The sequence below is a fragment of the Aethalodelphis obliquidens genome, unplaced genomic scaffold (assembly GCF_003676395.1).
Source record: "Aethalodelphis obliquidens isolate GAN/ISIS:26980383/991018 unplaced genomic scaffold, ASM367639v1 scaffold44, whole genome shotgun sequence".
Taxonomy (NCBI): Eukaryota; Metazoa; Chordata; class Mammalia; order Artiodactyla; family Delphinidae; genus Aethalodelphis; species Aethalodelphis obliquidens.
The window spans coordinates 10,588,623-10,609,480 of record NW_020837988.1 but is presented as its reverse complement, the minus strand read 5'-3'; the positions used below and the strand labels follow the sequence as shown (position 1 = coordinate 10,609,480).

General features: G+C 48.4%; 1 protein-coding gene across 1 annotated transcript in view; it reads right to left on the bottom strand.

Moving 5' to 3' along the window:
- LOC113606699 (coiled-coil domain 40 molecular ruler complex subunit) overlaps window positions 1-20,858 on the bottom strand; it is a 38,119-nt gene that overhangs the window by 1,799 nt on the left and 15,462 nt on the right. The window contains exons 7-16 of the mRNA XM_027081372.1: window positions 20,457-20,578; window positions 12,856-13,099; window positions 12,593-12,775; window positions 8,493-8,738; window positions 7,311-7,524; window positions 6,731-6,900; window positions 6,529-6,620; window positions 4,994-5,114; window positions 1,707-1,895; window positions 13-171 (exon numbers count right to left, since the gene is read on the bottom strand). Of these exons, the coding sequence (XP_026937173.1) occupies window positions 13-171; window positions 1,707-1,895; window positions 4,994-5,114; window positions 6,529-6,620; window positions 6,731-6,900; window positions 7,311-7,524; window positions 8,493-8,738; window positions 12,593-12,775; window positions 12,856-13,099; window positions 20,457-20,578 (1,740 nt within the window). The remainder of the gene's footprint in view (window positions 1-12; window positions 172-1,706; window positions 1,896-4,993; window positions 5,115-6,528; window positions 6,621-6,730; window positions 6,901-7,310; window positions 7,525-8,492; window positions 8,739-12,592; window positions 12,776-12,855; window positions 13,100-20,456; window positions 20,579-20,858) is intronic.

The following is a 20,858-nucleotide window of genomic DNA, read 5'->3' as shown; positions in this document are numbered from 1 at the left end:
GGACTTGTGTACCTGCCGCTTGAGGGCTGCCAGCTGGTACAGGTCAGCTTCGAGCTCGTCGGCCTTGGCCTGCATCCTTGACAGCTGCTCCTGTTTCTCCAGGAGGGAGTCGCTCACGGATTTTTGAGTTTCTTCCAGTTCTAGGATGGTTTGGGTGCACTCCTCGGTGGCCTGGGGGGTTAGACAGGAGCATCCTGGGACCCTGGCCACCGGTTATTCAGCCGACAGAGCAGAGTCAGGCTGGGAGGACCCCAGGATCCTCTATGCACATGATCCAGGAGGATTCCCAAAGAGGGGGTGCAGGAGAGTATTGGGGGTGGGGAGGCCAGCAAGGGATCCCTGGCCAGACCCTCTGTGGGGTGGGGCGGAGAGGAGTCCATCACCAAGCTGGGCAGAGGAGGCCCCTGGGGAGCCACGAGGGGTCGAGAGGGATGGACGCCAGGAGTGGCCAACGTGGCAGAGAAATGCACAAACCAGGCCCGGAAAAGGCCCCTCTGCACCTCCAGTAACATCCAAATGAGCAGTTGGATCAAGTCTGTCATTTTCAGCTACCTTTCCTCATACAGGACTCCCCCTACAGGGGCTATTCCAACATTCTCCATTCAGTCCTCTGGGTGATGCCATAAGGTGAGGACCCATTTCACAGGTCAGTAAACAGAGGTACAGAGAGGTCAGACAACGTGCCTGAGCCATGAGTGGAAGAGCAGGGCTGGGACCCACGGAGGGGCTGGGACCCACGGTGGGGCTCCGAGGCCGCTTTCTGTCTCATGTAACCCTCGCCTCTCAGGGAGGGGCCACTGCTCCTATCTCCACTGGCAGACGAGGAAATTCAGGCGTGGAAGGTTTCTATACGCACTGAGGCCACACAGCTGGTCAGCAGGGGCTGAGGGAAGTCTGAGCCCACAGCCCAGCCTGGTGATCACAAAAGGAGGGGGCACTTGGGCCATACAGCTGGTCCCTTCTCAGGGCAAGGCACACACCACAGTGCTCAGTCGATATGGACTGGTGGACGGGGACATGGGCTCGAGTGGGTGCCCTCCACGTTCCCGCTGGCCCATCCCCACCACCCACTTGGGGTCAGTGACACAGGGACTCATGCCCTTCACCAGCACTCCATACTTCCCTGATGCCATTTCTGTTAGGCAGAAAGGGGCAGAAATAGGGCCGCCTCCAGTCCTAAGCTGCACCCTCCCTATATAGATCTTCTGTTAAACCCAAGACAAACTCCCAAAGAAAGCCCCTATCAGAGCAGAACGTTAGGGGCACTCGGGAAGCACCTACTGATCTGACACCCACTGTATCTTGACCCAGAACCAGCACGTGGGGTGTGAGGCTCAGGCTTTTGTCCCCAGCACAGAAGAAAGCAGCTTGTCTGATTCTGCACCCGAGCTCCTCCCATCACCCCCAGCCCCCACTGTCACTTCTCTGTCTCCTAAAACAGCCCTGACACAGCAGCTGTGACCATAGCTCTGGGAATGAGGGGCAGAAGAAGAGGCGGTAAGGCAGGTGGGGCAGGGAGGGACCGGCCGAGAAGCAGGCAGGAAGGACAGAGTGAAATCGCAGCCCAAGCTGGGGAAAGTACATCAGAAATACGGCCCTGGCCAGTGATGCCTGCACGCCTGCCAGCGGGGCTGGTGACACAGGCTGACCGCCTGTGGACAGGTGGCCCGCAGCGTGGTCCCTTCCCAGTCGCTCGGCTCCCCGACCTTGTGAATGTCCCTGATCTTCCGTCTCAGCTCGGTCTGCTTGCGGTGGAAGTCTGTGCGGGTGAGCAGCTTCTTGTCCATCTTGCACTGCCCCTCGGCCCGAGTGGAGATGGTCTCTCTGCGTGCGACAGCCAGCTCCATGTCCTGGATCATCTTCTCCTGCTGCTTCAGCAGTTGGCCGTGCTTGACCTGGGTGCACAGAGCAGAGGGACCTCCCACCACATCCAACTGAACCATCAGGGAACCCGCAGGGGTGATGTCCCCAGGGGAGAAAGGAACCTGGGGGCTTAGTCAACCGGTCAGAGTGATTTAAGGTCCATGTAAAGAACACCAGGCAAACAGGGCAACACTGAGAAACCGTCAGAGACCGGGGCAGGTGGGGCGACATGAGGACTAGATGTGGCCCAGGGTTGAGTCCTGGAGCAGAAGAAGGACATTAGCCAAAAAAAAACGGTGAACTCTGGTTTGTAGTTTGGTTAACTGTATTGCACCAAGGTTAATTTCCTCATTAGGAAAAACGCACCATGGTTTTGTGAGATGGTGGTGTGTAGGGCCTATAGGGCCTGGGCTGGGGGCTGGGTCGTGGTGGGAGCTGGGCTGCGAGGGGCGCCAGGGAGCTTTCTGCAGGGGTGGACGTGCTCTACGTCTCCATGGGGTGGTGGCTGCATACGTGTGCACTGGACATTTAAAATAAGTTCATGTTACTGCATGTAAATTATTCCTCAATAAAGTTGATTCAAAATAACAAAAGGATAGACAGGCAGGAATCCCCAAGTTAAGTTAGGAGTGGTGGTGGGAGGCCTAGCCCACGAGGTTAAAACAGAGCAAGGGTGACAGTAACCAAATGCTCTGCGCTGGCACGAGCCCGTCAAAATAACTGTCACAGCAGAGCAGAGATGCAGGACAAGGATGGCATCCTCATCTCCATCCACGTGATCAACGTGGCCGTTCAAATCAGTGAGAGAAGCACAGATCACCTGATACATGCCGCTGGCATAACTCACTCCCCAGCAGAGAGAACATACAGATGGACCCCTATTCACAACATATCCCCAGATAAATTCCAGGTGTATTCAAGATCTAAGTATGTGCAAACAACTGACAAAGCTCAGGAATCTGTTTGTGTAACCTCAAGCTGGGGAACCTTCTTAACAGTACCGGAGACCCAGGAGCCATACGGGAAAAGCCTGATACACAACTAAACACTAAACACATTCTGAGCGGAAAGAGACCATAAAAAAAAAGGTGTAAAGGCAAGCAGTAGACCAGAGGTAACGTTTAGAATAGGTATTAAAGACAGGGGTTATTAACCCCAATATACAAGGAGGTCCTAAAAATTGCTAAGAAATAAGAAACAGGAAAATCAGGCAAAGATATAAACAGGCAACCTCCCAAGGAGGAAACGCCAAAACACACACACACATATACACACCGGCACACACGTGTGCTCAATCCCCCACGTGTAAACCAGCAACGCAAATCCACTGAGAAACCCCTTTTCATGCAGTGGGTTGTCAAATATTATAGACCGATAAACAAATGAGTGAGTTTAGCAAAATCACAGGAACAAAGTCAATGTAAAAAAGTCCATCGTAGGGGCTTCCCTGGTGGCGCAGTGGTTGAGAGTCCGCCTGCCAATGCAGGGGACACGGGTTCGTGCCCCGGTCCGGGAAGATCCCACATGCCGCAGAGCGGCTGCACCCATGAGCCATGGCCGCTGAGCCTGCGCGTCCGGAGCCTGTCCTCCGCAACGGGAGAGGCCACAACAGTGAGAGGCCCGCGTACCACACACACACAGAAAAAGTCCATTGTATTCCTGTACCTTAACAATGAGAAACTGGAATTTGAAAATTTTAGAAAGTACCATTTACAACAGCCAGAAAACACGAAACACTTAGGTATAAATCTAACAAAACATATGCAAAACCCGAATGCCGAAGACAAAAACACTAACAAGGGAAATCAAACAAGACCAAGTAAATGGGGAGACAGACACACCTGCTCATGGACTGGAAAACTCAGCAATGCTAAGGTGTCAATTCTCTCTAAATTGATCTGTAGCCTTAAATCCCGACCATGATCCGTGCAGGAACTTTTGTAGAAATTGACAGGCTGATTGTCAATGTTTTTGGAAAGGAAAAAGATATTGAATAGACAAGACAATTTTGTAAAAAAGAACAATGCTGGAGGAATCACATTGGACAGAGCCACAGAAATCAGGACCGTGTGGATTTGGGCTCTTGGATCAGTGGACACAGCAGGGGGCCCAGAAACAGACCCATGAAAACAAATATGGTCATTGATTTCCACAAGGATATCATTGTAACAATTGTTTTAGTGACAAAACAACAAACTGGAAACATTCTGAATCTTCACATCAACCTAGGAATGTTTCATTAAATTATGTTATATCCATAGTATATTCTGCAACTGTTAAAGAAGGATAATGTCTGGATTATTTTTAAAAAAATAAGTTGCTGAATTATATGTACTATTTTTGTTACGGAAAACAAAACAAAACAAAACCACAGCTGGGGGGCAAGGGGGCGGTAGCCCCGTCCGTCCATGTGTGTGTGTGTGTGCACATGCCTGTGTGGCTGTAAGCTCCGTGGTAGAGGGTTTGACCTGCTGCAACTTCTGCGGTTTGAAAAGTCAGTTAAATGGAGTGGTTTTCTAAAACTTATCAGCAGTAGATGCATTTGATCAGAATTCCTCTGGACTCAATAGCTAGCGGGGTTATTATTAACCACGTAGTTATAAAAGTGATGTCACATTTGTTTTTGTTACCTGCTCTCATTTGTATCCTTAAGGCCCTGAACCTTTGGCTCAGTGACAGCCTGTGATTTAATTACCAGCTTTTTCTCAAGGGAATGAAATCCAGCTAAAGATGACAGTAGAGAGAAAACATGGCTCGGAAGGAAAAGGTAGGTGTGTTCCTTGAACCCTGTTACTGAGTGAGAGTCTTTCTGGTCCAACAGTGGGATACATCTCACAAATGGGTCGTGAGATTGGTGGGGGTGGGGGTCACAGCCAGCGTTTAAAAATACTGGAGTGCATTGCTTGCACAGAGTGAGGGTAAAATAGTTCATGAATACTGTGCAGACAGCTGTGTGTCCTGTAACCATTTCGGTGCAGTAAGAACAAGAATTGGACAGGCCCTGATACAGGAGGTCAGCAAAGGGAACAGCAAGTTTCCTTGTGCTTGGGCTGCAGGCCGCTGTGCTGGAGTGGTTTCCTCCCAGGACCCCGAGCTCCCAAGCTCCCCACACCTCCCTCCTCCCACCCACCTTCATCCTGTGGATCTCGGCCTTCATGGCCCGGATCTCTGCCTGGCCCGTCTCGGAATCCACTGAGGCGCGCATCTCTTTTGCCAGTTGGATTTTTTTGTCCCAAAGCATGATCTGGTGTCTTTAAGGGAAGGAGAGGCAGTGTAAGAGCTGGAGAACGAAGGGGCTTTCTTTCTGATGCTTTGGTGATCGCTGTGTGCTGTGCTTGGGGTGGGCACCGAGCACAAGAAGCAATGTCTGTAATGGGCTACAGGAGACCCTCGCCTTCCCGTCCATGAGGGGCGCCCTCACCTAGCAGGTGGCCTGGTTAATTTGCAGGCACCCAGGCAAGGGTTTAAATAGAAACAAATGTTACCATTCTGGGACCAGAAGGTGAACTCAACCCCAGTGCCCACCACCCTCACTGGGGGGCCGGGGCAGGGGGCTGGGGCAGAGGAGAAAACAGATATGTAACTTTAGGAGAAACTGAGAAAAGCAAATATAAGTGATAGAATTTGATATAAGAAGAAGTCAAAAGCCTAGATAGACCAAGAGCCTGAAAGCTATTAAAATGTTAGCAAAGACACATGCCCCCCCACCCACTGTGGTCTGAATGTTTGTGCCCCCCCGCCCCCAAATCCACATGTTGGAATCCTTATGCCAAGTCTTGGGATGGTGATGAGGTCATGAGGGTGGAACCCCCATGAATGGGATTAGTGCCCTCATAAAAGAGACCCCACAGATCTCCCCCTCTCCTGCCACCCTGTGAGGACACAGCAAGGAGTCTGCAACCCAGAAGAGAGCCCTCACCCGACCATATAGGCACCCTGATCTCGGACTTCCAGCCTCCAGAACCGTGAGGAATAAATTCCTGTTGATTGTTTAGAAGCCCCAGTCTGTGGTGCTCTGTTGAGCAGCCTGGAGGGACTAAGGTCCTCTGCAAGCTCCAGGTGGTGTTATGTGTAGATTCTGTCAAACCACAGGGAGGGGATGATCCCTTTGCCACTCAGCCCCTTGGCAATCACATGGCACCAGTCAGGGTGCATGCATACAGTACCCGCTCCAGAGCCCTTGCAACTGGAGATGCAGATCTACGTGCACCAATGGGGAAGGACATCACAGAAAAATATAAGGTTACTTCAAAGGGGGACATAGAGAGCAATCTCATTTTTGTTAAAAAAATGAAAGAAATACACAGAGAAAATGGTAAAGGAAGAGGATTGGATTAAGTGTGAGTCTCCTTTCTACTCTGCACACACTGTCACAGTTTAAAATGCTTACCGTTGGGTCTGGATTACTCTTACAATCAGGCACCAGAAAGATCATACAGTTTTTAAAAAGTCTGTCCCAAAGGAAGCCACTCTATTTCCAGCCACCACGATCATGGGTTTGGTGGGAGGGCTGCCCTGAGCTCAGGAGACAAGAACCCCACTCTTCCCCAGGATCCACCTCGGGTTCCAGAGCCGCCCCCACCTCCCGGGCCGGTTTACGTGGATGGTGGCCTCCCACGGCTCCGCGGGGCAGCGACCCTGGGACAGGACGCGCCCGGCACTCACTCCGCCTCCACCAGGCTGTTGAGCACGGCCGCCTTCTCCTCCCTGAGCTCGTTCAGCTTCTCCTGCATTTCGATGGTCTCTCGCTCCGAGGCCTGCATGGGGAGGGGGCGGCTGAGGGTGGGGCTGAGGGCGGGCGCACACCTGTTCCCCCGCCTCGCCCCCTGCCTGCCCACCACGGGCGGGAGCTCAAGGTGGAGCCTACCTTGAGCGCACGCACGAACTCGCCCTCTGTGGCCAGGTTGCCCTGCTGCAGCTCCTCGGAGCTGCATCGGCTCTGGTTCATCAGCACGTTGAGCTTCTTCAGGTCATTGTCCAGGTCCTTCATGTGCCGCTCGATCTGCTTCTGCTCTTTCTTCTCCTGGTCGATCTTGTCTGCGGGGAGGGCGGCCGGGGGTCAGGGGTGGCTCCTGGGGGTTGTGATCCGGGTCTGTGCCCAGAGCGCCCCCCAGCCCCGCCGACCTTCGGGCACCCCCGCCCAGCCAGAGGAGGCTGAAGGGGACAGGGTTGGCGCTCAGACACCAAGCCCCTAGGAAAGACCAGCCAAGCTCAGGGGCAGGGCCGGAAAGCAACGACCCTGACCACCAACAGGGGGGTTTGGGTGGCTCAAGGGCAGGACAAGTAGGCGGCAGGACCTCCGGGAAGAAATGGGCATGATGTGTTCAGGCCGAGTGGGCCATGGACACCAGGCAGCACTTCCTGTGGGGCTGCAGGGCTGGGCTGACCAGGTGGGACCGGGACACAACAGCAGGTGCTGTGGAGGGGGGCTGGGAAGGGGAGCTCACTTTCTATCCGTAGTTTCTTCTGCTCCAGGATGTGGATCTCCTTCTTGGACATGTCCAGGGAGGCCAGGTGTTTCTCGCGCCCCTGCGTGGCCACCACCATCTCCTGCTGCAGCCGGAGCCAGGTCACCTGGGCCTGCGTCACGCCGGCGTTGTGCTCCTCGATCAGCTTGGTCAGCCTCTTGATCTCCAGCTCCAGGGGCCCCACTTCTTCCCCCTGAAAGTGATGTTCACCAGAAAGAAGAATGAGCCTCTAAATCTGGGTGGGCTGCCGAGGGTGGGGACCCCTGAGATCATGTGTCTGTACGACGACTAGGGGGTCTTTACTCAGAGGGACCAGGGACCCTGTCATTGGGTCCCTTCCCCCGAGGGCCCAGGCCATATGGACTGACCTGCTGTGGGAGATATGGGTCTGGGGGTCTGTGACCCCTTCCCCTCCCTCCACTGGCCAGGCCCCACCATGCCCCAGTCTTGGGGCAGGGGCAGCAGGGCCTCTGTCACCCAAGAGGCTTTGCAAATTGTCTTTTAACAGCGCACTGTCATGGGTTAGGGTCTTTACTCCCTTGGAATCCAAGCAGGTTGCAGCTCTGAGACCGCACTCTGGTGTCGAGGTCTACCTAAGAATGCGCCCCCAGCTGCCCATCCTGTTCTGGGACTTGAAGCTGTTGGTGGGTTCCTCAGGTCAGCGATACCTGGATAACCTGTAGGACTTCAAGCCCCAGACTCATCAGACCGCTTCACTTAGAGCTGCAGTCAGTGGCTGAGATCCCGCCTGCTGCCTATCTTCGCATAGCCCGTGGGCCGCACAAAAAATCAGAAGAGAATTTTGTGCCAGGCGGAAGTTATATGGAATTCAAACTTCAGGGGCCCTAGGTAAGGTTTTACTGCACACGGCCACACCCGTCTGTTTACGTACTGCCTGTGCCTCCTCATAGCCGCTGGGGGGGGGATTGCGACAGAGACCATCTGGCCTGTAACACCTGAAATACTATCTGGCCCGACAGAGAAGGTCTGCAGACAGCCCGAGTCAGAGCACTTGGCACAGACACGTGTGCTTCACCTGTATGATCAGCGGGACAGGAACGCGTGTGTCCTACGTGAGTTCGTTTCTGAACATAAGAAGTTCCTGGAATGGCCAGGCATGGATATCAACCCGAGCGGCCTCTCCCGGCCCTGGGGTCTTACCCCGAGTTCAGAAATCATCTGCTCCAGCTGCTTGTTCAAAAAGTTGATGAGGCCTTGCTTTCTCTCAATCAGGATTGTGCGCCTGGAGATTTCATTTTCACTGTTTGTGATGAGGTCGTTGACTTTTTTCACTTCCTTGTCCAGCTCAGCCAGTGTCTTCTGATGCATGTCCAGCCTGCAGCTGGTGTTCGTGACGTCCAGGGTGGTCTGAGCAATGTCACCGTCAATTTTGGAATGATGTGTCACCTGAATTAGCAGAAGGAAACATGTCTGAACTTTTTTTCTCTCTCTGGGAGGCTCCAAAGGAGCTGGTTGGCTTCTTGTTTCCTTGATCATCCAGGTATTCATCTGGAGAAATTCCAAAACATAATCAGGAGAGGAGGATGTTGGCTTTCTCTCCACCTCAAGACCTGTCAAAGGACCTACTTGTTGGAACCCTAATGATTTCTCACAGAAAAAGAAAGCTAACATTATTATCTCTTCTTATCAAACAAACAGTAACGTGCATTGAAACGGGGAAATGTGAAAATACAGATGATCACCCATAAATCTGCCACACAGTTAGCCAGCGTCACTATTTAGAATCTATCCTGCCTTCCTGACTTTGTATATAAACCCCTTTGCCCCCCACCAAAAGAAAAACAGGATCACACTCTACATATAGGTTTGTAAACCACTTTGCAATTTGACAGCTTTCATGTCATGTCATTTTTAATGGCTGTGTAATACTCGGTCATATTTGTAACAGAGATTAGGAAGCAAGTCACAGCTGTCCCTGGGAATGTCATCTGTTCCACAATGATCATGGAGCACTGCTCTTGACAGCTCATGTGTTTTGGTGAGGAATACCAAGATGCCTGCCTTCTTTGAGCTTGTCAATCTCTTATCAACATTCCAACTCTAAATAATGCTGTGACAAACACCAACTTCTAATTTCTATTTGATGGGACAAATGTCCTTACATTTCACTGGAAAAGCTGGACACAGTCCTTAAGAGAAAAGATTGTACTGTACTGGGGCTCTCGCCAACCTTGGTTCTGGGGGTGGGAGCTTCAGCCCGGGGCAGAAGTGCCCAGGGCTCCGTGGGGCTGCCACTGTCCCGAAGGCTGGGCCAGCCCACCCTGCCTCCTCTGTTGGCTTCCGAAGACAGATTTGCTCGACTCTTTCCTACCATGGAGGGTTGATCATAAGGATACTTGTGAGAATCAGGGAGGGAGGCAGCTCGGGCTCACTTTGGGATCAGGGCCCCTTTCCCCGAGCTGTGGCTCTGCCTTGACCTTGCTAGCCAGCCCCTCGCCGTTGGTTGCCCACAAGTTCCTGCCCACGAAAATCCTCAGCTCTCTACCAGCCTGTGGCTCCCATCAACTCCTGGTCTCCCAGGGTCATCTCTGCCCCTCCCCACACGACCCCAGCTGGCTCTGTCACACATGCACTCTCTGACCAGCCATCGTGCATGACTTTCCAGAACATTCCTAGGTTTAAAGCCAGACCCTGCCAGCATCTCAAGTCACCCAGCTCCTTGCAGTCACACCTTGGTCCCTCTGGCCCCTCTGAGCTCTGGCTATCCACCCGTCCCTTTCTTTGCCAAGACCATCCAAGGTCACTGGGTCTTCACAGGGGCCCTGCCTTCCTCTCTACCCCAGTGCTAGCCACCCTGGAAGGGCTTCAGCTCCTAAGTCCCCTTTCAGCCACCAACCAGGCCAACCAGAGCACCCTGATCTCCCCTCAGTCCCCTCGGGCTGTTTGTCCCCTTTGTTGAGACCACCCTGGCCTCCTCCTGGGACATCAGTACTGCTCCTGAACTGCGTAGGCCCCATGGTTCACCTGTGCGTGCCCTCCCTCTGGACCCAGCTGCGTATGATTCTGTCCCTCCACAATCTCTGCTCCTTGTCCCAGATATGCCCACCCTGTCTGCCACCAGCCCACGAGGTGTAATGAGCAGTTTGGGAAAAGTGCCCCCTTTCCAGAGCTGGACTTGCATCTGCTGGCTATTGTTGCAAAAACTGCTGGCCCAGGACCCTTTACTGCCCTCCTGTGGACATGGGCGGTAGTACACGGGCTGCCCACCAATTGTTGTAACAAATGCTGGCCAAGGACTCTTTACTGCCCTCCTGTGGACGTGGGTGGTAGTACATGGGCTGATCACCAATTGTTGCAACAAATGCTGGCCCAGGACTCTTTACTGCCCTCCTGTGGACGTGGGTGGTGGTACACTTGCTGCCCACCAACTGTTGCAACAAATGCCGGACTAGGACTCCTTATTGCCCTCCTGTGGACATGGGTGGTAGGACATGTGCCACCCACCAATTGCAACAAACGCTGACCCAGGACTCTTTACTGCCCTCCTGTGGACACGGGTGGTAGTACACCTGCTGCCCACCAATTGTTGCAACAGATGCTGGACCAGGACTTTACTGCCCTCCTGTGGACATCGGTGGTAGTACACATGCCGCCCACCAATAGTTTCAACGAACACTGGCCCAGGACACTCTACTGCTCTCCTGTGGACATGGGTGGTAGTACACCTGCCGCCCACCAATTGTTGCAACAAATGCTGGACCTGGACTCCTTATTGCCCTCCTGTGGACATGAGTGGTAGTACATGTGCCGCCTACATGGGTGGCTGGGGAAGAGGGACACCTGGGGGCCAGGGGACCGGCCTCTGTGGTGCTGCAGCAGGGCTGGGCAGGTTTACTTCACACCCAACACACTCCATAGCTTCTCCAGTACACACTGCCCCCCCCATTTTTGCTCCCAGCAGGTAGTCTTGCCCCCACTTCCCAGAATAAGAACTGGAAGTACTCCACCAGCGTCAGCTAGGGCATCTCAAGGAGATCCAGGCATGGGCGGTCTTGGTTCCAGCCCTGTCTCTCTGGTTCCTTAGCACACCAGGCCGGGAGCGAGCTGGTCTCCTCCCAGGTGTCTGGGAGGGGTGAGGTGCTTCAGGCTGCTAGCCAGATAGACAGCAGCCCCGAGGCAGGGGGTCACATCACAGGAAGAGCCAAAGAAGAAATTATTTAAGTAACAAATTGCTTTTCTAAGGACACAGGGACCCCCCCCACTCAGAAAAAAGCAAGACCCCTGGGGGAGCAAGAGAGAGCTCATGACAGGGGTAGGGGTGGGGTCCCCAGGCCAGGTGGGCCAATCATATTCACTCAGGACCTCCAGGCACACCCTGGGGAGGCAGAGGCTTGGGCAACTCCACAATCCACTTAAAATGCTCCTACCAATTTGACCAGGGTTTCTGCTGCAGCAATTTATCCTCAGACATGTGGACAAAGATGTGTGAGCAAGCATGTTCAGTGCTGACTTATTTATAAAGTTTAAAACCTAGAAACAACCTGAAGTGTCTAATGAGAGAACTGTTGAACAAAACACATACATTTGTAGGATGAAATGTGATGCATAAGCCAACATGTACTTTTTCTAAGCATATTTAATGGAAAATGTTATGTTGAATGCGGCCAATAATGTAAAATAAAACACTACATACATAGTGAAAAATTCATTGACAACTACACTTGTTTGTGCACTTTTCTCTCTGTGTTATATTTCATTAAAATTAATGTAAATGGATTAGAGTGGATTAAAAACTGGTATATAGTAAGAGTCCTATGTCCTCTAGGGTTGTGTATGCATAGGTGTCTTCACATGTGTGTTCATGTATGTGAACATGTTGCACAAATGTGTGCATGTTTGCGTGTGTGTGAACAAGTGTGCGTGTTTGCTCACATGTGCACATGGGGATGTGTATGTGCACGTGTGTTTCTGTGTGTCTTTGTGTGTATGAGTATGACCGTGTGTGTTTAGAAAAATTTCCAGAAGGAAATACACCACAATTTCAGAAGAGATTATCTCTGGATGGTGGGACTTCAGCTGTCTTATTTTCCTTTTATGCCTTTTTGTACTTCTAGGTTCCCTACAATAAAAATGCATTTCTTTTCAACTAGAAAAAAATGAAAGGTGAATGAACATGCTGAGTGCCCCTTGCTCCCCCCCATTCCGCCACATGTGGTCTGTTCCCCGCGAGAGGCGCCCCAATGCCTGCTCTCCCTGGGGGCACCTGCCTTTCGAGGCCCGGGTGTGTGCAGGTGGCATACCAGGTTGGTCTTTTCCTTCTGGAGCTTCAGGATGAGCTGGTGGAAGTACTTTGTCATCTTGTTGGAGGTCACGTGCTCCTGCAGCTTCTCCACGATGGAGGCATCCATCTTCCTCCCCAGCTCCAGCTCATGTTGGATGGTCTGGTGGAGAGTCTGCAATTGGCCTATGGTTGCCGTGTATTCCTGGAAAGAAAGAGCCAAAGGGTGGGCGCTGTGAAGGAGGTCGGGGAGGCTTGCCCTGCAGGTGGGAGACATGACCATACCATGTGGGCCTTGCCCAGTGCGTCCTCCGTGTCCAGCAGGGTGAGCCTGTAGGTGTTGAACTCATTCTGCAGGGCCTCCTCCTTGGCCAGGCACTGCGAAGTCAGTTTCTGCATCAGGCTGGTTTCCGTCTCTGCCCGGTTCAGGATACTGGCCAGTTTCTCATTCTTTTCTTCCTCCTTTATGATGGATTTCTTATAGGCTTCGAGCTCGCCATCCATGGACTTGACTTGATGCTGGCATTCGCTGCCAAAAGTGAAAGAGCAAAGCTAGGACGTTGGAACACCAACGATGTATGTATGTATGGTGGTACCCTGCTCAGAGGAAGCTCACAGAGTGGAGAGAAAGAAATTAGGAAACCAACTCTTTCAATAGAAAGAGTAGAATCTTAGAAATAGATTTCAATAGAAATAGTTGAATCTTTTTTAAAAAATTTATGACTTTCGCACATTATTTATTTATTTATTTTTAATTTCTTGGCCGCACTGTGCAGCACGTGGGACCTTAGTTCCCTGACCAGAGATCCAACCCACACCTCCTGCAGTGGAAGCATGGAGTCTTAACCACTGGACTGCCAGGGAAGTCCCAATAGTACTCAAATCTTGACTAATATTTTCTAATGTATTAGAACTATTACCTGGGACTTCCCTGGCAGTCCAGTGGTTGGGGTTCCATCCTTCCACTGCAGGGGACATGGGTGCGATCCCTAGTTGGGGAACTAGGATCCTGCATGCTGTGCAGCCAAAAATAAAATAAATAAAAATAAAAGTTAAAAGAACTATTACCTATCTCAAATCCAAGTCTAAAACTCTTCTAATATTGTGATTATGGGAGGGGGAAAGGGCAGGAAACTGTTGCCTTGTGCTTGTGGGTGGGGAGTGGTTGGTGCCAGCCCATCTCCTTTAGTCATGACCATAACCTTTGGAAAGGATATGCTGTTATCTCAGTTTTGTACTCGTGAACACGAAGCTTAAAGCATTTGAGGTGCACAGTGAATGGTGTGGCTGGGAGGAATACAGGTGGCTGTCTCTTCAAATCCTCTCAGCATACTGGTCATGGAAATACCCATAAGTAATGTCAAGTTAAAAAATGCAGATCCTGGATAATGGAATTTGAATTTGTGTGTGTGAGACATTTTTTCCCTTTCATTCTGTGCTGTCCTGCTGTACTTTAAGCATGCTTTTCTCTACTTGTGGTATATTATCCTTTGAATAAGTTTTTATTCAAAAATTCAAAAAGTACTTTCTTCTTGAACAAGAATAATACCTTCCATATTTTTCTCACATCTATTCCTGGGCCTTGGACTCTCTTCCCCCAGCAACCTGTTACTGTCTCTTAAATGTCTTGCCAGATATATTTTATGTATATATAAACATTATGTTTGTGGGTGTTTGCGTATTTCTCTCCACTTAAAAAATCACAAGTGGAAGCTTAGTATATCCTATTCTGCACCTTACTTTTTCTTCTGTTGTATCTTAGAGATATTCAATATCAGTGTATATAGAAATCGCCTTAATTCTTTTCAATGACCAGATAGTATTTTAAATATCTCATTGGTATACATTTAGGCTCTATCCAGTTTTCTGCTTTTTCCCAATTTCACCAGTATAGCAATAAATACCTGTACACATTAAAAAAAAAAAAGATACAGAAGAGATATGTTGTGTTCACGCAGCAGAAGATTCAATATTAAGGTGCCAATTCTCCTCAAACTGCTCTATAGTCTCAATGCATTTCCAATCTCAATGCCAGTAGGCATTCTTTCCCCAGAAATTGACAAGCTAATTCTAAAATTCATATGGAAATCCAAAAGACCTAGGATAGCCAAAATAATTTTGTAAAAGAACAAAGACTCCCAATATCTGATTTAAAGACTTTCTATAAAGCTGTACTTATGAAGACAATGTGGTATTGGTGAAAGATAGACAAATAGATCAATGGAACAGGATGGAGTGTGTACACACTCACACACACACACACACACACACAATTGACTGATTTCTGACAAAGGTGCCACGGTATTTCAGTGGAGAAAGGATGGTCTTTTCACCAAGGGTGCTAAGACAACTGGAGATGGACATGCAAAAAAAGACTGAACCTCAGACCATAATAAAATTAACTTGAGGGCTTCCCTGGTGGTGCAGTGGTTGAGAGTCTGCCTGCCAATGCAGGGGACACGGGTTTGTGCCCCAGTCTGGGAAGATCCCATATACCGTGGAGTGGCTGGGCCCGTGAGCCATGGCCGCTGAGCCTGCATGTCTGGAGCCTGTGCTCCGCAACGGGAGAGGCCACAACAGTGAGAGGCCCGCATACCGCAAAAAAAAAAAAAAAAAAAATTAACTTGAAATAGATCATATAACTAAATGGAAGAGCTAAAATTATCACACTTTAGCAGAAAACATAGAGAAAATCTTTATGACTCTAGGTCAGGCAAAGATTTCTTAGAGAGGACATTAAAAGCATGAACTATGAAAGAAAAAAATTAATAAATTGGAATCCATCAAAATTTAAAACTTTGGCTCTTCAAAAAACATCGTTAAGAGAATGAAATTACAAGCCAGCCTGGGAGAAAAATATTTTCAAAATACACATCTGGTAAAGGACTTGTATCCAGAACATATGAGAACTCATAACTCAATAATCAGATAAACCACTCAGTTTAAAAATAAGCAAAAGAATAAAATACCTAGGAATAAACCTACCTAGGAAGGCAAAAGACCTGTACTCTGAAAACTAAAGGACACTGATGAAAGAAATTGAAGATGACACAAACAGATGGAAAGATATACTATGTTCTTGGATTGGAAGAATCAATATTGTTAAAATGACCATACTACCCAAAGCAATCTACACATTCAATGTGATCCCTATCAAATCACCAATGGCATTTTTCACAGAACTGGAACCAAAAGTTTTAAAATTTGTATGAAAACACAAAATATCCTGAATAGCCAAAACAATCTTAAGAAAGAAGAACAGAGTTGGAGGAATCACACTCCCTGACTTCAGACTACACTACAAAGCTACAGTAATCAAAACAGTATGGTACTGGCACAATAAAACAGACACATAGATCAATGGAACAGAATAGAGAGCCCAGAAATAAACCCACATACTTATGGTCAATTAATCTATGACAAAGGAGGCAAGAATATACAATGGAGAATAGACATTCTCTTCAATAAGTATTGCTGGGAAAACTGGACAGCTACTTGCAAAAGAATGAATTAGAACATTCTCTAACACCATATACAAAAATAAACTCAAAATGGATTAAAGACTTAAGTGTAAGACTGGATACTATAAAACTCCTAGAGGAAAACATAGGCAGAACACTCTTTGACATAAATTACAGCAATATTTTTTTGGATCTATCTCCTAGAGTAATGGAAACATAAGCAAAAATAAACAAATGGGACCTAGTTAACTTAAAAGATTTTTCACAGCAAAGGAAACCATAAACAAAACAAAAAGACAACCTACAGACTGGGAGGAAATATTTGCAAATGATGTGACTGACAGGGGATTAATTTCCAATATATACAAACAGCTCAAACAGCTCAACATAAAAAAAAACAAACAACCCAATCAAAAAATGGGCAGAAGATCTAAATAGACATTTCTCCAAAGAAGACATACAGATGGCCAACAGGCACATGAAAAGATGCTCAACATCACTAACAATCAGAGAAATGCAAATCAAAACTACAATGAGGTATCACCTCACACCAGTTAGAACGGCCATCATCAAAAAGTCTACAAATAATAAATGATGGAGAGGGTGTGGAGAAAAATTTACATTCCGCTGTTGGTAGGAATGTAAATTGGTGCAGCCACTATGGAGAACAGTACGGATGTTCCTTTAAAAACTAAAAATAGAGTTACCATATGATCCAGCAATCCGACTCCTGGGCATATATCCAGAAAAGACAAAAACTAATTCGGAAAGACTCCTGCACCCCAGTGTTTATAGCAGCACTATTTACAATAGACAAGACATGGAAACAACCTAAATGTCCATCAACAGATGAATGGATAAAGAAGATGTGGTATGTGTATATATATACGTACATACATACACACACACACATATATGCAATTACTCGGCCATGAAAAGAATGAAATAATGCCATTTGCAACAACATGGATGGACCTAGAGATTATCATACTAAGTGAAGTAAGTCAGTCAGAGAAAGACAAATATATGATATCACTTATATGTGGAATCTAAAAAAATGATACATATGAACTTACTTACAAAACAGAAATAGACTCACAGACATAGAAGACAAACTTACGGTTACCAAAGCGAAAGGGGGTAGAGAGATACATTGGGAATTTGGAATTAACAGATATATAGATAAACAATAGCACAGGGAACTATATCCAATACCTTGTAATAACCTATAATGGAAAAGTATACATATATATATATATATATATATATGAATCACTTTGCTGTATATCTGAAACATTGTAAACAACTATACTTCAATTTTTAAAAATGAGCAAAAGACACCTTTTATCAGAGAAGATATATGGATGGCAGATACTCACATGAAAAGATGCTCAATATCATCGGTCATTAGGAAGATGCAAATTAAAATCTCGACAGGACACCACGACATATCTACTAATGGCCAGAATTTAAATGACAGCACTATTAAGTGTTGGTGAGGATGAGAATGGCTGGGGATCTCAAATGCTGCCAAAGTGTTTCCCAAAGTGGCCTGTTCCATTTTGCATTCCCATACCAAGACCTGCACACAATTTCACAGCAGCTCTGGTCATGCTACCCTCCAAACTGGAGACAACCAAATGTTGATATATGCACATGAGGGACTACTACTCAGCAACTGATCTTGTAACATCAGGCTGACTCTCAAAGCACTGTGCAAAGTGAAAAAAAACCTAGACAAGAAAAGCTACGTATTGTGTGATCCTGTTTATATGACATTCTAGAAATGACCAAACTATAGGAACAGAAAGCAGATCAGGGTTTGCTGGGGGCTGGAGGTGGGAAGAGGTACTGACTTCTGGGATGCAGGAAATAGCTGATATCTTGAGTGTATGATGGCTACTTGCGTCTGTCCATTTGCTGAACTGAACTGTGCTCTGAAAAAGGATAACTTTTTACATAACACTAATAATTTACATAATAAATTTGTACATAAATTATCCTCAATAAACCAAACTTTTAAAAGTTACTCACTTTCTTTTTTAGGAAGTAGAAGCCTTATAAATACCTAGAATTTGACAATAACAGTAACAATGAGACATCCAACTTTTATGACACAAATCTGAACACTCAGTAAAACATGCATGGGGGAAAAGACACCAGAAAGCTAGTTAATCAACTGTCATTGTCACAAAGGAGAAAGACTGTGTATTTTAAATCTTTATCTCTGTTTCTCTAATTTCCTGTAATGTGATCACTTACCCTTGATAAAAATTATTTTTAAAAAAGACACACTTAGGAATCCACTGGCGGTCCAGTTGTCCAGGACTCGGCACTTTCACTGCTGTGGCCCAGGTTCAATCCTTGATCAGGGAACTAAGATCCCGCAAGCCCCACAGCATGGCCAAAAATTTAAAAAATAATAAAATTAAAAAGACACTCTTTAAAAATGTCCTCCATAGAGAACAAACTGGTGGTTGCCAAGGGGGAGGGGGTTGGGGAAGGGATGGAGTAGGAGGCTGGGGTTAGCAGATATAAGTTTTTATATATAGGATGGATAAACAACAAGGTCCTACTGTAGAGCACAGGGAACTAGAGTCAATATCCTATGATAAACCTTAATGGAAAAGACTATTTAAAAAATGCTTATATATGTAAAACTGAATCACTTTGCTGTACAGCAGAAATTAATACAACATTGTAAATCAACTGTACTTCAATTAACAAGTTGATTAAAAAGAGTCCTTGATTAACAGACACCAGTGGAAAATAAACAGAACGAAAAGAACTGGCAGAATCTAGAATATGTCTGAAGCTCGGCCCAATCCATCTGAGGATTAAGAGGGAACCTGTTACAGGATCTCAAGGCGATGAAGCTGACAAATTAACAGCCAGCAGAGGTGCTGAGCCCTGCCTGTACCACACGTATCCTGTCAGGAAGTATGCCAGAGGCAGATACCAGGGCACAAGGGGACCTGTCTGTGTCCCTATCCCTGAGAGGGTGTAAATTCTAGGCAGGGTAGCCCCACAGTATAGTAGGTATTTTCTGGCTTGTTCTGAGACGTTTCACGTGGAAATGACCCATTTGCTTTGAATGTATGACTTTCAGTGTTTGCTGCAGCCTCAACATGATTCTTCACCTGTGGTTGGGACGCACTCCTGATATGACTTTGTCACTAACTATGAAGATTCCGTAGGAGCTGCTGTCTTTCAAGTCTTGGTGTGGCGGGGACCCACAATAATAGAATATGATTGCTTAGACACACACACACACACACAAAACAGACACACACAGGAAGTGCTAGACAACGGGGGGGGGGTCCCTGTGGGGGGCACAGGCCATAAGACTCCCAGCTTCAACCTTACTCAAGGTCGACGTTGGGCAGGAGGGAAAAGCTGCCCACAGGCCGAGGCCTCTCCCGCACCAACCACAGGGCAGCATTGAGGGGGCAGACACGGCGGGAGTGGGCAGGCCAGCAGCCCCGGGGACAGGGCAGAGAGGAGCCCGACCCTACAGCCCTGAGCCCACCCGGTTCCTCCACCTGCATGTTTAAAGGGAAAGCAGATGTTTAGCCGGACTTTGCCAGGATAATTCCATGATTCTCCCTTTGGCTTTCTCTCATCGACTCAGGGAAATGAAGGAAATGAGTATTTTTAATCCAGCATTACCCATGTAAAATGACTTGTTGTAAAAACAATCAGTCCCTCCGGTTTTGTTTTTCTGAGGTCGAGTCGAGCTATGATGTGCTCCCTCCAGAACCGGCTTCCACATCTGGGCCCCAAGCACCCTGGAGGTTTGGGGAATTCACGCAGTGCTGTGTCTGGAAGCCTCTGTCTCCAGCACCCCACCCAGGCTACACGTCCAGCCCTCGCTAGAAGTGAGAGGGGAACGCGAGGGGGGCCTCTTCCTTCCCTTTTCAGGGAGATTAAAGCAGGATTTCGGTTGGAACTCAGCCCTTGGCAGAACAATAGAGAAGGGATGAAGTTTCTGCACACAGGTGGTGAAACTGCAAATCAAAGGGACACCTTTATCTCCCCAAGATAAATACCCCTTTTTCTTTCTCTCTCTCTCACTGTTTCTCCTTAATCCTCCCAGGAAATCTGAGCGTGAAAGCTTTACTGCTCCTGGTGCCACGGAAAGTTTGAAAGGATTTAAGAAACACTGAAATCTGGGTGAACAATAAGGGTGGCTTCAGGACGGAAGCTGGGGCCGAAGGGCTGCGCGGCTGCAGGTGTGCCCCTTTGTCCCAGGAGAGCCGAGGATGGGCGCTCCGTGCTCACCTGTGAGGAGCTGGGCGTGGAGTCCACTCCGCACCCACCTCCGCATTCCCACACTTGTCACGAGCTCTCCCCGCTCGCCCAGAGCCCCCTTTGGTCCTGAGCCACCTGGCCCACCGCCATGGCAACCAGAAGGGCCGCCTGTACCTGAGTGCCTCTTGGATGGTCTTGTGAGCCTCGTTGCGGTGCTTCATGCCCAGCAGGCTGGCGGCCCACTGCTGCAGGATGCGCTTTTTCTCCACGTTGATGGCATCTATTTCCGTGCAGGCCTGCAGTGGAGAGTTGAGGTTACTTGGATGTTGGTCTTATGTCATTAAGTTCAGAGCCCCAAAAGGATGTCGGAGAGCCCCAAGCTTCCTGAATCATCTTCCTTCTCTGTTACCCATGCTTTTCTTTATCTGCATCAGCAGAAGGACACATGTGAAATTAAACATGGCTCTAAAGACCTGTCTAACACCTGCCTGAGCCTTGAGCCCCAGCTGTGACACGGGAACAGTAACAGTACCCACATCCTGCGGCCGTCGGATCAGAGGGGATGGTGCCTGTATG